Below are 17,403 nucleotides of genomic sequence, written 5' to 3'. Positions count from 1 at the left end.
TTCTGGTCTCTTCCGGACAAAGGGGATGATGGCCAGGGGAGGCCTGGAGGAGCAGGGAGGGAGCACGGCGCCAACGGCAGAGCCTCTAACAGCCGCCCGGCTGAGGCGCACAGCGCAAAAGCAGCCATCGTGGATTCTGGAATTCCCTTTTTCTGAGTTTTTCTGCTTCATAACCTTGACTCAATACCTATGCGATTTCGAGAACTTGGAGAATGCCCCCCTCATTTTGTGCCACGTCTAAATTGCCTTCTTTTATCAACAGAAATCTATTTCACCTCCTTAAGAAAAAACGTTCACTCCCAAGTGCTGAAGTGCAAGGCCTGCGGGGGCCTCCAGCGCTAAGGCACAAGCCCCCAGGAAGGAAGCTTCCCGGGTTGGGGAGCAGCGTCCCCGCTCTCAGCTGGAGGAAGGGGCAGGAACTAAAACCACCCTGGGGGAGGGGGGGTCCTGGCCCCCCAGTGACTGCGGCGAGGGCTGTTTTCCCCCTGTGTAAACGAAGGTGGGTTGTTACAAGTTTTAATCTCTGAAATGCTCAGTGAGAAAAACAAAAACACTTTTAGGGAGTGAACCATCCCAACAAAATGGTCCATCTCCCGCGAGGGGTTCCCGTTTGCCCCGCTAGGGTTCAGTCTCTGCCCACCCAACCCCTGGGAAAGCAGGACTGTCTGGGGGTCTCCCGCCGGCTCAGAACTGCGCGAGTCGGTTTAACATGGAAAAGTGAATGAGCACCGGGTACAACTGGCAAAGGGCAAGGCTGACCCACGGTCGGGGGAGGGGGCGGTGCCGGGGAGGCGTCGGAGCAAGGCGGGGCGGGGCGGGGCGGGAGGGGGCAGAGCAGGACTCCGACAGGGCGGGCCCGGGGGAGGCGGATGGGGGAGGAGGGAAGGGCGGGCCCCCACAGGGCGGACCCGGCGGGGCGGATGCGAGAGGAGGGAGAGGCGGGCCCGGGCATGGGCGGGGGCCGGGAGGGCAGGGCCCGCGGGCGGGGAAGGCGGAAGGACTCGGCGAGCCGGGCGGCCCCGTGTCGACTGCTGCTCTTGGAGCTGCGACCCGACCCTCCGAGCCCCGCGCCCGCGCCCGCGCCCGCGCCCGGTCCGCCGGCGCCATGTGGGCGGCAATGCTGGCCGTCTGCAACTGGAGCACCCTGGGCGCGTGCGCCGCGCTGAAGCTGCCGCAGATCTTCGCCGTGCTGACGGCGCGCAGCGCGCGGGGCATCAGCCTGCCGAGCCTGCTGCTGGAGCTGGCGGGGTAAGGCCCTTCCTCCCTCTCCTCCGCGGCCGGGGGCGCTGGGAGCCCGGGGAGCGTCGGCTCTGGCCAAGCAGGGGGCGGGGGAAGCGGAGCCGAGGGTGCCGGGCGGCCGGGAGGGGCACTTCCCCCGGCTGTTCGCTCAGATGGGAAAACCTGCACCCCGCGACACCGTCACTCCGCCCGTTGGTGCCATCTGGTTTGAGCAGGTCGTTTGCACCTGGAGGCTCGCTCACGTACATCCCTAAACCCACCAGCACCGCCTTTCTCGGGCCTCGGTTTCTTCACCTGCAAAATGACGGGTTGGATTATTCTAAGGATCTTCTGGCTTTTAAAAGTTCCACTTGTGGAGGGAGAGGATAGGGGAGGGATTCGGAGAAAGGAGAGCTCTTTGGAGGGAGAGGAGCAGGGCACGCGAATCGATGCTGGAGAGCTGGGCCGGACTCAGGCAGAGATGGCCGAGACTGTCCAGGAGCGGGTTTATCCGTCAGAGATCCCGAGTGGGTGCCCTGATTTGGTGTTTGAAGACCTACACGCGAAACGCAGGGCGGTAAAACTTTTGGTCGAGAAGACTCGAATTCGCGGGAAAACACGGCACGTGAAACCCAGCAGTCTAGCCCCGGGCCCCTGGCTAGGCCGGTCCTCCCCGCTTTGCTCCTCGCCAGCCCGGGGTCCCCCCCTCCGCGTTATCCCCGGGCAGAGGCTCTCCCTGGAGGGGCAGCTCGGTTGGCTGACCCCGAGATCCCAGGCTGGAAAGAAGCCTTGGGAGAGGGAGGCAGAGAGGAGACACCTCGCAGCTGAGGCTGAGCCGCCCCCGAGCCCGCCCCCGGCCCTGCGGGGTCCCGACCCAGGCGCGTCGGCCTACCGGAGGGTGTGTGACCTCTCACGGGTTTGTGAATGACCCTGAAACACAGGGGCCCCAGGCTGGATGGCGGGGACTGGACAGTAGGAAGGGGGCCCCGGTTTGGGGGACACCGGCTGGAAGTGGCCACAGTGATTGTTCGGGTTGAGAAGGGCATGAGCGGGCAGAGGACGTGTCCGGGAAGATGTGGAAGGCCAGGGAGAGGGGCCTCGGTCCCTGAGGGGGGGGAAGATGAGGCTGGCCGCCTGCAGGGTGAATAGAAGACAGATAGACACCTTCGGAGTGGGCAGCCTGCCACACCCTGCGACTTCTCTGCAGGCCAGTGATAAAGAGGGTGAGGGCTCCGCCTTAATCTAGGGTCAGCTGTCATCTTGTGTAACTGCTTATTTTTGAAAAAACAGCCCTCTGGCAGTGGAATGTGGCTCCCCTGGGCAGGAGAGCCTGAAGATGGGGGGGCGGTGCTAAGGGTCCTGCAGTGATGACCATTCAGGCAGAGGCTGGCGGTAGGCTGGGCCCCTGCCCCTCAGCCTCCATGGGAGGGCAGGATGAGGCTCGCACACTGCTATAATCAGGCCGGGCTGTGTCTAGGCGGCCCAATGGCACCCTCTGCAGAAGCCCAGCTGGAAGTGATCAGGGGCTCCCACTGGATTCCTATGCGGATTATCTCCACCTCCGGCAGCAGTTTATCAGTGGTGGTGTTTCATGGGCACGTGTGTGTGTTGACACAGTGTGTTTTTAGCCTTATTTGACTCAATCCTCTCAATAGCCCAGGGAGGTAGATATCTCTGTTATCCCCGACAGTGGGACCCGAGGCCAGGGAGGTGAAGGAACTCACCAAGCGCCCAGGCCGCAGCAGGGCTGTCTCCTGGGTGCTGACCAGGATCCTGGCTCTCTCCATCCTGAGGCCTGCCCCGCTCTGGCTGCCACATGCACTGGATTTTGATGCTTTCTCATCTCATCTGCATCCTGTGGGTAGGGGAAAGGTTGGCAAGCACCCTACCCTCCTCCCTGCTCCTTGCCCCTGCCCTCCCTGGTGAGGGCCAGCTGGGGCCAGGTGTGTGGAGAGATGGCCCTAGAGCTGGGGGCAGTGCAGGCCTGACTCATCCCTGGTGGGCCACGCCTGCCTATCTCCCAGGCTCCCGCCCAGACCAGGGTCGGGCACGGGCAGGCAGCGTAGCAGCCAGAGTTCCAGCAGAAAGAACCCCCAGGCCGTCACTGTCAGAGGGCCCCTTCATCCCCTGGGGAGTAAGAGCCAGAACAACCACATGGATGGCGTGGACCCTCTTTGGATCCTGATCTGAGCAGACGAACTCTAAAACCCTATTTTTGAGAGAATGGGTCGATTGGAGCATGAACTATATCTTAATGATAGCAGGAAATGATTTTTAATTTGGGTTGGTGTGAAGTGGCAGGAAAATGCCAGTCTTTGAGACCTGTGTCCTGAGGTGTGCAGGGTGAGAACTGTGTGCCCACATCAGCAGAGCAGATGGTAGATGAGCCTGCATGGAGCAGTGTCCTGCGTGAGTGCTGGGGCCGGGCAGTGGGTTTGCTAGACGATTTCCTCTGCGTTGTGTCTGTGTTTCAGTTTTCACAATTTAAAAAAAAAGTCCATTCTTATTTCTCCCTTTCATATAGCCATGGGGGCAGTGAGGGGCCTCAGTTTCCCCAGTGGTCTGTAAAGTGTGGAGGCCAGTGCGGATGACCCCTGGCAGTGCTCTCAGCTCGGCTGGTCCAGGGCCTCCGCCTGTCCCCAAGGTCTCCTGCTGTATTATGGGAGGTGTCCCCTCGTTCAGTGTGTGCGTGGGGTAAAGACCCCGGAGCCTTTCCCCCTGAATCTCTCCTCCTCATTCCTTCAGCACTGCTGCTCTGCCGCCTGCTGTGCCCAGCCAGGCTGGCTGCCACCCTGCCCTGCAGTGGGGGGATGCCGCCCCTGCCCCGGCCCCTGGGCTCTCCCTTGGAGGTGACCAGAAGGTGCTGCTCTGGAGGCCCGGCAAGAAGGGAGACTGCGCAGGGGGCAGGGGCCAACCAGAGCATCTGCTTGTCCCCTGAAGCCATGAGACCACGGACTGCAAAGCCCCCAGAGAGCCTGCCGGACTGTGGGGTTCCTGGGAAGAGCTGCTGGTCATGAAGGGGCTGACCAGGGGAGGCCCAGGCCTGGGAGCCCCACGTGCTCAGGGTGACACTGGGCTCCCTGCTCCCATCCTGTGATCCTCCCCGCCACCCCCTGCTCAGCTGAGAACTGCACAGAAACTGTACAGCTGAGAAACGGATGGGGACCGGGCTCCCCAGCCTGCTGTCTGCTTTGTCAACAACCCTTCCGAGCTGAGGAAATGAACCACCAAATCCAGATGAAAGTGGAGGCTCTGGCCTCCTCTTCCGAGTCCTTCCTTCCAGTCCCTGTGGCCGGACTTGCAGACTGAGGGAGCCTCACAGCCTGGGCAATGGGTCAGGGACAGACTCTGAGGGGACAGCGGGGGATTTAGGTTCTGAGGGGAGCTGACTGGCTAGATAGGAGCTGGGAAGGCAGGAAGCTTGGGCCTGTTCTCCTGAAAAGGGGAGGGGCTCTGGGGTCTTTCCTACCCTGCCCCCCTTCCCCAGTCTCTCCAGAGCTCAAGTTTTCTTAAAGGAGCTGAGGATTGGTCTTCGTGCCTTTCCCCACTGCCCTCCCCTTGACCGGGCAGCACGCTGGACGGCCACACAGATCACCCAGGCGGTGTCACGGCCTCCTCAGCTCACCGCGGTGCCCAAACACGCCCGCCTCTTAGAAGCCCTGCCTGCACCCCCCACACCCCGCCACGGATGGCTCTCCGGCCCCTTTGGATGTCTGTCTTGGCCTCCACAGCTTCTAATGTGTGACCTGAGGGGGCCACCTGGGCCACGCAAGAGCCCAGCTTTGGGGACAGGCAGACCCAATCTCTTCTGATCCCGATCGGCCGTTTCCTTCTGTAAAAATTAAGTGACCATCCTGAGGGACTTGACAGCAACCGTGTAAATTGTGCCCAGCACCCACAGTACTGGATGCTCCAAAAATCATGGAGATTATGACATTAACATCCTTTTTGTTCTGAATTGCCCTCCCTGACATTTGCAGGCTTCAACCACCATTTCTTGGGTTTTGCAAACGATCCTGTGCTCTTGGGTGCGGCGGGGCCTCCGTGCTGTGTCCGCAGAGTCCAGCTCGAGCTCGGAGCTCAGGGGTGCCCTCCCTCTCCACAGGTTCCTGGTGTTTCTCCGGTACCAGTGTTACTACGAGTACCCGCTGCTGACCTACCTGGAGTACCCCATTCTCATCCTACAAGGTAACCGCCCCTCCCTGCCCGCCGGGGGCCCTGCGGCCCTCCTGCCTCTCACCGGGAGCCTTTCCCTTTCAGATCTCATCCTGCTGCTCTGCGTCTTCCATTTCAACGGGGACGTGAGACGGGCGGCTCCCTACATCGCCCTGTATCCTTTCAGCATCTGAGAACCAGAGATGGGACTCAGAGACGAGGGTGTTATTTGCTAATAGTATGAATTATTAAGCACGGTCCTTTACCCGAAGGATGTTCTTTTGGTTAAACTACAAAGGAATCCCAAATGCGAGACTCCGTGTGAGCAAATGTATCTCCACAGCCCAGAGATGCTCTAGAACGGTTCCTGCCCTGTGGCCTTCCCGCCATGACCAGGGCGCCCCGTGGTGTGCGACAGGCCAAGTGGGATGTGAACTGGTACCCCAGTGCTGAGCAGGCCAAGCTACAGAAGCACCCCTGCTAAGAGCAACACCGTCCAGCTTTATTCTTTAAGGGAAGGGAGACATTTCTTCCTTCCCTGAAAATGTCCCCAAAGTATTTGAAGTCATAATAAAGAGAATGTCTGGCATGTAACACAGTGCCGCTAACACCCCTCGTCAGCTGGCTCCCACACCAGCATACTGCCTGTTAGTGGGCGGGTGTGGACTCATGTTTGCTTGTTCAAAGTGACAACCATGCCCCTAGTCATGACATTAGGAGGGTCTCCATGGGGGCCTGGTCCCCACACAGACGTGCCCCCACTCACATGGCTTCCTCAAAGGCAGGCCAGGCTTTCATTTCAGCTCTTTGTAAATACTCAGTTATTCTGTTGAACTTCACACTGCTTGAAAGGCCAGGAAAGCCTGTGAACAGCAGTTAAGCCTGCCACATCTGTGAAAAGATCTGAGCTGTTTATGTCGGCGTCTTCAGGGTGGAGGCCCCGTCTGCCCTGAGCGTGGCGAGGATGTGGGCACGGAGTGGTGGGCAGCACTGGGGTAGCCTCGGGCACATGCCACAAGCTGTCTAAGCTGCAGTTGCCCCGTCTGTGGAGTGGGATAGTAACGCCTACCTTTTAGGGCTGTTTCGAGAACCAACGTACAGGGGCGCAGGCCGAGCTGGGGACGCGGCAGGGGCCTCACCTCTGTTTTACTAGGAGCGTGTCTGCAGATGGAGCTGGGTGTGGACCGAGTCCTGACTGAGTTGTAAGCCCCCTGACTCAGTTTCCCTCTGCAAAGAGAGGATTGCACCGCTCTACTGCCCCTTAGCACTTCAAGGGTAGCCCCAGCAGGTTAAAGGTTTTTGAAAACAGACTACTTTGAAGAGAAAAGCATTGTGTGATTTACTTTTTAAATAAAATGCAACAAATCTTTGTGCAAATAGCGAGGCTGTGGATTAGGAAATCTGGGTGCTGACGGTCTGGTAAATTATTCACATAGCTGTTTGTGTGCTGATGGCAGCTCTGTAGTGTTTGCAAGATGTTTACCAGCTCCTCCCGCCAATTGTGACGTGTGGAGAGCATATAAGTAGGTCTGCCATATTAGCAGTGAAGTTTTTTAGCATAAGTATGCCCCAAATATTGCATGAGACATACTTACGCTAACAAAGTATTTGTTATTGATCTGAAATTCAGATTTAACTGAGTGCCCTGTATTTTTATTGGCTAAATTCTGGCAGCCTTACAAGAAAGTTATCTCTAGGATCTCGGTAGCTGCTACTACTGGTCAAGTTTTATAAAATGTATATTCAGAATGAATGGAATGAGGCGCAATGGTGCAAAATTGGGCAAAAAATACCACCAAAGTTAGTTTAAACAATTAAATTAGAGTGTTTTAAAAACAAGATTTCATCCACCTGGCTTCAGGCTGCCTTTCTGGTGCTGACCAGGTTGCTAGTAGTCCCACCGATTTTTAGCACAGGGCATTATCTGTTCCAGCCCCTTCATTTCAATAATGTTATTCATTATAGTCACAGCAATCTGTTGGGTCCCTACCGTGTGCCACTAGGCATTGAGGAGGTAGGTAAGGCAAGAAATGTTAAGTCCATTTTGCAGATATGCAAACCAAGGTGGAGAGAAGGGAAGTGACTTGCCCAAGGTCACAGCAGAGGCTCCTGGCCGTCCCCTCACTGGCCTGCCCACTGCCTCTCCTGTGTTAGCTTCTGTTCCTCTCCCTGGGCTCTCAATTCCTGCAGTGTCACTGAGCTTGACGAAAATCAAATAGCATTCCTCCTTCTGCGTTGCTCACCCCACTGGATCATTTTCACAATGGAGTTAGTGGGAAAGGAGGAAATCACTAAACAGTTTCGGGGACAACTGTTTTGCAGAACAAGCCTACTTTATAATGTTGGACTTCTCTTTTAAGTGCTTCACTGATGACATTACGTTGGAGATGTCTGCACAGTCAGGAATGAAGCGGGCAGTTAAAGTCATCTGGCATGTTCCCAGTGCTAGGATAGTCCACGAACGCAGGGTTCTTTGTAACTTTCTTCCATGATCTGCTTCTGTTCTTTTGGACGCCCAGCAGGTGTTCACTTGAACCGTTTTTGTCTTTTCCAAGTCTGAGAGGTTCTAGCAAAGCCGTTCCCACTTCCGCACTTGGCTTACGTGTGTAACTCTGTGGTCCTGGTTTGTTTCCATGGGTACGGGGCAGGGAGGGTGGTGGAGCTGCCAGCCGAGCCACTGCTGTCTTCCTCAGCCTTTGGTAAGATTGGTGACGTCGTGGTTCCTCCTCACCCTGCAGAAGTGGATCATAGATCTGGCCATAGTAAGTATCGCTCCCGGTAAAGAAAGTGTGTGAAACAGCAGGGGTCTGTCCTCTCTCCTTTCCCTGCCACCTGCCCTGCGAAGAACGTATAGACCATGTGTTGAACCTGCTGATTTTTCAGCTGTACCAGAGGATAACGGGCTGAAAGTGCAGTGCTCTCCAAATACTAAAAGACATTATTCTCATTTAAATGTGTGGCAGAATTTTTTTTACTTCCTTTTTTTGGGGCCGAAGAGATCCGGATGGGCGAGGTAGGAGAATAAAGAACTGAGCATAAGTTAAAGAGCTTCTTATCAGTTTAATAATTACATGTTGGCCACATACCCAGTATTTGTGTAACTCTGACCCCCAACATGTTTTCTCCTCCGTGGAGAAGGGTAAGCCCTATCCTTTTGTCCTTCCTTGGTTAAGGGCTGTGAGAATAGGGTTCTGAGAGCGGGTCAGGAAGCCTTGCGCACAGGTCTTCTCTCCAAGCTGACTGAAGTGAACGCTTCCACCCAGCGGGAAAAGGAGCAGAACTAATTGGTGGTCACAAGTCACTGCCCGCCACACCTAGACTCAGGAGTTTCGCCACCTTCTTCCCCCAGCATCTTGTCTGTGACCCTTTCTTGGAAAGTGGACTTGACTCTGTGTCGTGTTTCCACCTTGTGACGTATGGAGAGCAAATAACTAGGGTTGCCGTATTAACGCTGAATAATTTTTTAGTATAAGTATGTCTCAGATATTGCAACGGGGCATTCTAAAAACTTATTTGTTGCTGATCTGAAATTCCAATTTAACTGAGTGTCCAGTATTTTTGGGTGCTAACTCTGGCCACCCTACAAATAAGTCATCTCCAGGATCTGCGTCGCCGCTGCCGCTGGTCAGGTTGGTGCAGTTCTGGCTGGGTGACTGGGCTGTCACAATGCAGCAGTGCGCCTCCAGCCCCAAGAACGTCATCCCGGGGATACGGTGGTACAGGCTCGTCAGGAATGGGGCCTAAGCTCAAGGGCTGCAGCCTTTTGTTGCTTCTGTGCCCTCCTCAGTGAATGCTCTGTTCTAATCACACACTGCTGCTCGCACAGCTCAGAGAAGAGGGCTTCCTTTTTCCCTCCTCAGGCACGAGCGGCATGCCAGGCTCTGTGCTGTCACTGTCTACAACAAGTGTTTCCCGGGCGCCCACTCCGTGGCGGGCCCTGGGGGCCGTGGGGATGAGGTGGTGGCTTGAGGGTCATGGGGCTGCAGGGAGGAGAAAGCGCGGGCTTCACAGCTAACTCAGGGCAGAAGCCCTAGGGTCCGGGAGGGGAGGAGAGCTGTTTGAATTCGTGAGAAACCCAAGTTGTGGAAGGTTTACAGTTCTGTTGCTTTCAAAAGCAGCTACCACTTCAGACTGACAAATCGTTTCCACAGAAGATTAGATAAACTGATAATTCGCATACTCAGAGTTTAGTCACAAAAAGATAGGAGTAAAGTATTTAAAAATGATCTCCACAATGGTGTAGGCACCAGTTCTCCTTTCCAGTCCTGTGTCACAGAAACCCTAATAACCTGCAGTTGAATATGTGTAAGGTTGTCCAGGCCTTGCTTATGCCCCAAACGAGAACTACTTCACGACTCTAAGGTGGCATTGTCTCCTGGAAGACGTGCCTGGTGGAGTAGCAGGCATTGATGGGTCATCTGTTTAGCACTGGGTCACCCGAACGTGATCCTTGCCCCCGACAGGTGTGAACAGGGCCCGGCATAAATCCGCGTGTGCAGACTTCCTGACCCACCCCTCCCTCCGCTCCCTCAGCCCTGACCCAACTCCTCGCCAGCCCCTGCTGATCCTGTGTCCTGGCTGGGTCTCAGATGCTGTCTTCCTCTGCCTGCCTCCCTCCTCCGTCGCCCGGATTGCACAAAAGCCTTTTTCCTCACCAGTCTTTACACTTGGTTTATACTTGGGGTCAGTCCTCCAAGCCATCTGCGCCCAGCTCCTGTCTTTGGATCCCACCACAGGCCTGACCGTGGTGCTTGCTCACCTCCTCTGCCTAGGAACACACCCTGCTGTTATCTTCTCCATTTTTCCTTATCTTACCTTATTTTTCCTTAAGGTTACCCCTTCGCTCCCCCCATGTCATCTCGTGTTCCCCTTTGTCATTACATTTGCCACTGCATTGTCGTTAAGGATTTATTGAGTGACGACCACTTACGTGCCAGCACTGTTCCAGGTACTGGGGAGTGAGCAGAAATCAAGCTCTCCCCTGGTGGAGCTTTCCTTCTGGGGAGACAGAAGATAAATGAGCTACTCCTGTCAAGGACACTAGCTGTGTTCATCTTGCTCAAGACAGCTCGGTTCTCCTTCCGCATCTCAGCAGCTCTGGAGCATCTGATGCCTAGATCAGGATTCCTCCTTGGATCACTTTGCTCACTTGGCTCCAGGACACCTCGCCCCTGCTGCCCCTTCCGCCTGATCCTTCCTAGTGTCTCTGCCTGCCCCTTCTCATGTCCCTGACTTCAGTGACAGAGGCCCCAGCCTCCAGCACCCTCTGTGTATATCCAGTGAGCGGCTCCACGCTACCCCTCCCTGCCTCATAAGCGTCTCCAGCTTCACGTGGCCAACACTTGAGTTTCTGGTCTCCTGCCCTGCCCCTCTCTTCCAGCAAACCTGCTCCTGCAGCTTTTTCTGTCTCAACTCACAGCGTCTACTCCATTCTTCTACCCGTGAAGGCCAGAAACAGTGGCGCTTGGAATCACCCTTGACTTCCCTTTTTCTCACATCCCACAGCCAATTCCTCAGCACATCCCACAAGTTTACCTTCAGACTATATCCAGAATCTGCACACTTCTCGCCCCTTCTGTTTCCACCTCCCTGCGGCAAACCTGGATGTGCCAGTAGCCTGCTGGCCGGTCTCTGGCTTCCCCCTTGCCTCCCTTTGGCCCCTCCTCAGCCCGCAGCTGACGTGGGTGTTTCCGCTGATGGGCCCCGCTAGTGTGGAGGGCCCTGTCGGGTGCAGCGGGCTAACTGGCGTGAAGGGCTCTTACCTCGCAGGGAGCAGAGGAGCTGAGGGCATCACCACGTGGACTCTGAATAGCCGGAAATTCAGAGCTGATGGCCCACAGCCTGCTGCTTTATAAGTCTGTCAGTTCAAAGCAGCATGGTTTTCCCCCAGGTTCGCTCTAAAACAACGTAGTATCCGTATCCTTCTCCCTCTTTTTTGTTGGCAGTTGGGGATAGATAAGCCTTGGTGGTCATGCCGTGACTCTTAGTCTCAACTTCAAGCCGGCTGCAGCCCGTTAGTCACACACTGAACAGCAGAATTGGTGGGTTATAAATAAATGCCTCCCTCTTGCCTTCTTTTTCCCTAGACTTTGGTTTTGACTTGTACAAATTGGTTACTACTTGACCTGAAGATTTGGCTTCAAAAGTGCTTTCAGTATCTCGTGCTCTTTGTTGTTTTAACTAAGGGACTCCCAACTTTCTCATGTTTTATCTGCCAACAGAATTTATGTACTTTCATCAGTGCGGCCAGTAAGTTTGCTCAGCTCCAGGACCTGTGGAAGACCAAGGACTCGGGCGTCATGAGTGCTCTGACTTGCAGCCTCGCTTCATACACCTGTGCAAGTAAGAACAAGGCTCTGATGGCGGGGTGTCCTTGGTCAGCAGCAGAGGTCTGCCCAGAAGAGTGCGTTCACTTGGTGTCCAAGTGTCATAGTCCCTTGAGCTTTAAACCTTTGCAAAGAGCTGTTCAGATAGACCTCCCAGGGCATCCCTATATACAAGGCTGATTTAATACAGACTACTCTACGTTTTCTGCAAGATCTATATTCCAGTGGCTAAAAAAGAATGAAAGCACACTTTTCCCCAAAAATCTGGCCTAATGTTAACAGTCTTGTTCTTTGAAAAGCATCAAGAAGTTGATTATGTTGAATCCACTAACTTGTTTTAAAAATTTGAATCTTTATGATGTAACAGGTTAAAGAGATGAAAATTATACATTGGCTTTTGAGAATGAATATAGTTTGCAGCCATGGAGTTTTTTTGGAGCCATATTATTTGGTCTCAACTTTAGAATTTCCACTGTTCATTTGGATTCTTGCAGGAACTGCCTAAAATACATCTATGCTTTAGTTAGGTAGAAATATTTTAAAAATTCAGAATTATCACATTAGAATTACTAGTTTTAGATATTTGAATTATACTTCCTGTTTCTTCTATATCTTAAAGGACCAATTTCTCCATCCATGGTTGCTGGTAGAGGTCTTTATGTCCAAAGTTAGTTAAAATGAAGACTTCTTGAGTTTTATTTTTAGCTTTAAAATGTTGGAGTGTTATAATCATATATATATATATATGATTTCTGAAATTGCTGATTAGATATATAACTTGTTAGCTCCCTAATCTTATCTTCGGTATTTTCGTCTTTCAAGTGTTGCTCATGGCGTTTCTTTTGGGAACCCTTGGGAGTTTGTAACTGCAGAGGCCGTGTGTTACATCTCCATCTATTTTGCGTGGCACTCTGTGCTTAGCAAGTACTTAAATATTTGTTGACTGCATGATAAATGAACTAAGGACTATAAATTTATGGGAAAAAAGGAACTGGTTTTAAACCCAGCTTCCCTTTTTGATAGATGAGGCTAACAACTTCAACATTGACTTAGAAATGAGTGGAATGTGCATTTTAGCACTTAATCTGATTTCCTTTGGTTACTATTGTCCAGTTCACCTGGAGACGGGTACTACCGGGTAGCATTTATTAAAATTCTTTAAAGTATTAAAAGAGTTTGCTCGAGAATCCTCTGTGTTGGCCATCTTCCTAATGGGTTGGAGTCTCCCCTCCATCTACTTAAGACCCATCTCTTCCCTTTAAATTGCTGATTTAATCAACATCTATTCACATAGCGTCTTTGTGTAAATCCTTGGGTAATCAAAATTGGCCACAAAACATTTGATAAGATTCGGTCCCTGTCTTTCAGAGCTTAGTTTAGTTAGAAGGTAAGACCTTTCAAAGCCACCATGTCAGTCTATGCCTCATGCAGACGTGTTAGGTAGAGGGAGAGCTCCGTGTGGGGTGGCATGGGTCAGGAAGGGGGCATGCCTTGAGTTGCAGACAGTGGTCTCCTCTAATTTCAAATTCACGTTTTGCATGGGTTACTTTGAACTGTCACCCCCTATTCCTAAAGTGTTTACTAAGTGAAGTGCTTGACCAGAAAAACGCATTAAACTAAACACTTCTAGCCGGACCCTTAAGAAAATCGTACCCTCTTCTGGGCCTGTTTCCTTTATCTGTAAAACATCTATAAAGTAAGGGGGTAGAGTTCAGTGCTTTAAAAACATTGTTTTTAGTTACTGGGAGGCTTTCTTTAAATGAAACCTTACCAGAAGCTCAATATGTAAATGTGGTTTTCACAAGTAGTTGTGGGTTTGCACAGCGGGGAGAGGCGCTCGGGCTGCCCTCGCTCCCCTGGGCAGCACTGAGGTACCTTCTCGGAACTGCTCCTGCTCTTATGAGCAGCTTCAAAACCACCGGGCTCGGACGCCTGGCTGGATTTTAGATGTTTTATGGAACACAGTCCTATTTAGTATTCTGTACCACCAAAATCTCTCAAGAAGAGTTAGCATATGTTGCTGTATTTAAAATGGAAAGACAATAGCTAAATACAAAATGTTTGAGAAGCAAGTTATTTATTGCTGAACATTTTCTTTTCCAGCAAGAATAATAACAACTCTAATGACTACCAATGATCTTACAAGTAAGCAAAATATTTTTCTGTCCACTTTCTTTTTGAGTTTTGTGCTATTTGCACCTCGTTTGTTTGTAAAGTGTCTCAGGGTTTAAGAGATCGATTTGGCTCCAGTGGATTATAAACTTAGAGGCCAGCAACAGTCTATTCCTGGTCTTTGTCAGTCACCATCTATAGTGTTAAGCACCTACCTCTTGTAGTACCTGGGATAGAATCTGCACAAGACAGGAGACTCCTATCTTTGTGGAGCTTCCACTCCAGCAGTGGAAATGGACAGTGAAGTAATCACCAATTAACTATTGAAAAATATTGTGAAACGTGTTTTGAAAGAGTAGGACAGGATGTGCACCTAACAGGACAACCTGAGGGAGCTGGGAAGATGAATTTGAACAAGAGTGAGATCTGGAGAAGGAGGGGAAGACACTGTTGGAAGGAGCAGCATGTGTGAAGGTCATGAGCAAAGAGATGCACGGCTTGGCCACCAGACAGGACCAGTAGGGTTGGGGGCGGGGCGGAGAGCATGGGGAGTGAGTCTAACGAGAGGAGGGGAGGAGCTGGCAGTGGCCAAAGGGTCCAGAGCCTCTGCGAATTGCCCATAAGCAGCAGGAAGGCTTTTACAGCCAGGAGAGTGACATAATCATTTGACTCCATGTCCTTGCTCTGTTTTTTTTAAAAGAGCTACTGTGATGAAGGAGAAAATACTTGGGTTAACCTCAAGAGAATTCAGTCATTCCTTAGGCTGCGTTTTCAGCTCTCAAATCGAGCATATAAATTTGTGGAAAATGATTAAAACACATGGTGTCACCTATTTTATGAAGACTACACATATGTCCCTGGCACACAGACTCTTTAAATAAGCTAATTATTATTTGAGAAATATTGCTAAGGAACAGAGGGATGCATTTGTTAATCCCTTCCTGGAGGTTTTATCTTTGACTTAAATATTTTCTATCAGCTGAGAGAAGGGTCAAAAGTGTTCTGGTCAGGGGCCAGCCTGGTGGTGTAGTGGTTAAGTTTGCACACTCTGCTTCAGAGGCAGCCTGGTGTTTGCAAGTTCAGATCTTGGGTACAGACCTAGCCCTGCTTATCAAGCCATGCTGTGGCAGTGTCCCACATAAAATAGAGGAAGACTGGCAACAGATGTTAGTTTAGGGCCAATCTTCCTCACAAAAAAAGGGAAAAAAAAGTGTTCTGGTCAAAGCATAATCTTGGGTCAGGTGGGGAAAGAGAAAGGAGACAGGCTTGAGTCTTCTCCACAGGACCTGAATTCTCTTCAGGGAAAGAATAGTCGAACCACAATTAAACAACAAGATAAACCTACATTTTAAGAATTAAGCTTAAAAGTTTGAGAATGTTCTAAATGTGATTTGTTTTTATCCAAGGTGACAGCTATTCCTGAAAGTTACCAGTATAGCTGGGGATAACCTTTTAAGAACAGTTTAGCTAATAATCTTACAAGTGTTTTACAAAGATACATTAAATTTTATAAACCTTATTTATCAGGAGAACGTTCATTAAAGTCACTGTTAAAGTTACTTTTTTCTCTTTTTTAACAAAGAGCCACAATTCCATGGTTACCTCTATATAAAACATGCTTTGACATTTGGGCCAGTTTTTCAGGATTATCTCAGGAGAGTGCACTACACTACCTTTGTGTAACCTGGAATGTTCTGAGACACTACCTCCCCAAAACTTTAAAAAATGAGTAAAGGTGTTTTAAAAAGTCCCAATATTTCTTATCAGCCAGAGCCAGATTCCTCCAAATTCAGCATTTAACACGATAAATGACTATTCATGGAGTCAGGCCAAGTGGCCAAAAGTAGTCATGATAGGAAGATCATTTTTCCAGAAATGTTGGAGTCAAAGTTGTTCAAAAGTTCTCATGATCCATAGTTCTGAATTTAATTTTTGGAGAATCTTTATTTAGGCTCCAACTTAGAGCAGGAGGTGATTTTGTCTTATAATGTGAAAACGGTATTTTTTAATATACTTTTTCTTTCTTTTTGACTGATTTCAGTTCTTACACGTTTTGTGATCATGATGACTTTAAACATATGGGTAACGGCTACAGTACTTCGCTACCAGAAGACCGATGTAAAGGCTGAATGATGGATCCATGATTCCTACACACGAAGTGGATTTCAAATAACTAAAGGGGAAACAGCTCATGGCTAAATCAAGGTCTTTTATAGTCGACTGTTTCAGAAACTTTGAAGTCAAAGGTGTTTTAGACTTGAAAGAACCACTTGAACACATATTCGGAAACGTCCCTTTCCCTCCGCTTCCCCCACCGCGTCAGGTTAAGGCAGGGCTCAGCCAGCTGCAGCTTTGAGAAGGCTCGGGATTGATGCACACCGTCCAGGGAGCACGGTGTGAGGAGACGGCTTTGACCCTTACGTAACGTCTTGATTAAGTTCTCTCTCAAGAGTTAACCACATCTATTTTTCAGCTTTCAGAATCTTTTAAGAAAGAAATCCTCTCCACAGCACAAACGAACACGGATAGAGTGGGATTTTGCTCCAAGTCAGAAATAGAATTATATTAAATTACTAGGGCTTACTTTCTGGGACTAATGTTTAATTGTAACAGATATAACAGAATGGCCTTTTGTATCATAATACAGTATAATACCTCCTTGGGCTGTATGTAGCAAAGATAGCAAGGCAAGCAAAATTGTAACTGGCTTGAGTTCATAGACCAAAGTAGTCCTTTAGCTTCATACTTACTGTGCCTTTAACTCCTACCAAAAGGTGCTATTTGCTGCAATCTCTACTTGTGACAAGGTAATCCCAATGAACTTTCTGATTCAAGCACAATGCTGCCATTTTTTAAAGGGCCACATCTATACAATTATTGGAATTTGGTACACAATACAGCTGACCTTGACCAGGTTTTGTCTATTGAAAACACATGCCGTAAAGGGTATGGCTGGGATCTGCCAAGTTCTTGTGGATTTTCTCATTACAGTATCATATTCTAGACGTGATGTTAAGATTATTGTACTCTGTATTTTCCTGTAAGTTTATAAACCCTAACATTTAAAAACTCTCTTTCCCCTTATAATTGAATGCCATTCTTCTGTTATATGCAGTAAGTAAATGATGTTTATTAGAAAATGTTTTAGTTTCCTATGTAAAATGTTTTAGTTTCCTATGTAAAATCTGAACTCTGCTGAGTCTTGAAACTGTCAATTGTTTTAATGTGATTAGTTTTAAGTTCTATAAGTGCAGTTTTTAAAATATAAGCCGTGGTTAATCCTTTTAGAACTACTACTTGAGACCAGTAGGAGGAGAAACATATCTAAAAGTAAATAATAAATCATTCATTCTGTAGTTTTTAGAGTCATAGTCGTCATTTAAAAACATATCCAAGTGAATTTCTTCCCATATACAATTATACAGTCACCTGTGGCATCACGTCAGGGGTACGTTCTGAGAAACGCGTCATTAGGTGATTTTGTTGTTGTGTGAACATCATAGAGCGTATTTACACAGACCTAGATGGTAGAGCCTACGACACACAGGCTATAAAGTTCTAATCTTATGGGACCACTGTTATACATGCAGTC

The 17,403-nt window shown here is 50.2% G+C and overlaps 1 protein-coding gene across 1 annotated transcript; it reads left to right on the top strand.

Annotated features, from left to right (window-relative positions):
* Window positions 1-961: 961 nt before the first annotated feature.
* Window positions 962-17,173, top strand: SLC66A3 (solute carrier family 66 member 3). The gene is made up of 7 exons (XM_014864563.3): window positions 962-1,248; window positions 5,324-5,406; window positions 5,479-5,548; window positions 8,078-8,135; window positions 11,595-11,715; window positions 13,803-13,844; window positions 15,853-17,173. Exons 1-7 carry the CDS (start codon window positions 1,106-1,108, stop codon window positions 15,942-15,944), a joined length of 609 nt encoding a protein of 202 aa, XP_014720049.2. The 5' UTR covers window positions 962-1,105; the 3' UTR covers window positions 15,945-17,173.
* The last annotated feature ends 230 nt before the right edge of the window (window positions 17,174-17,403 follow it).

This window comes from Equus asinus, chromosome 6, assembly GCF_041296235.1.
Source record: "Equus asinus isolate D_3611 breed Donkey chromosome 6, EquAss-T2T_v2, whole genome shotgun sequence".
Classification (NCBI taxonomy): Eukaryota; Metazoa; Chordata; class Mammalia; order Perissodactyla; family Equidae; genus Equus; species Equus asinus.
The sequence above is the reverse complement of the archived record's forward strand: the minus strand, read 5'-3'. Positions and strand labels throughout refer to the sequence as shown.

Excerpts from the sequence above, each read along its gene's own strand:
- SLC66A3 (XM_014864563.3), top strand. The coding sequence starts at position 1,106 with ATGTGGGCGGCAATGCTGGCCGTCTGCAACTGGAGCACCCTGGGCGCG. Across the intron at positions 5,549-8,077 it reads GCGGCTCCCTACATCGCCCT|ATTGGTGACGTCGTGGTTCC; the intron begins GTATCCTTTCAG and ends GCCTTTGGTAAG. Across the intron at positions 8,136-11,594 it reads GGATCATAGATCTGGCCATA|AATTTATGTACTTTCATCAG; the intron begins GTAAGTATCGCT and ends ATCTGCCAACAG.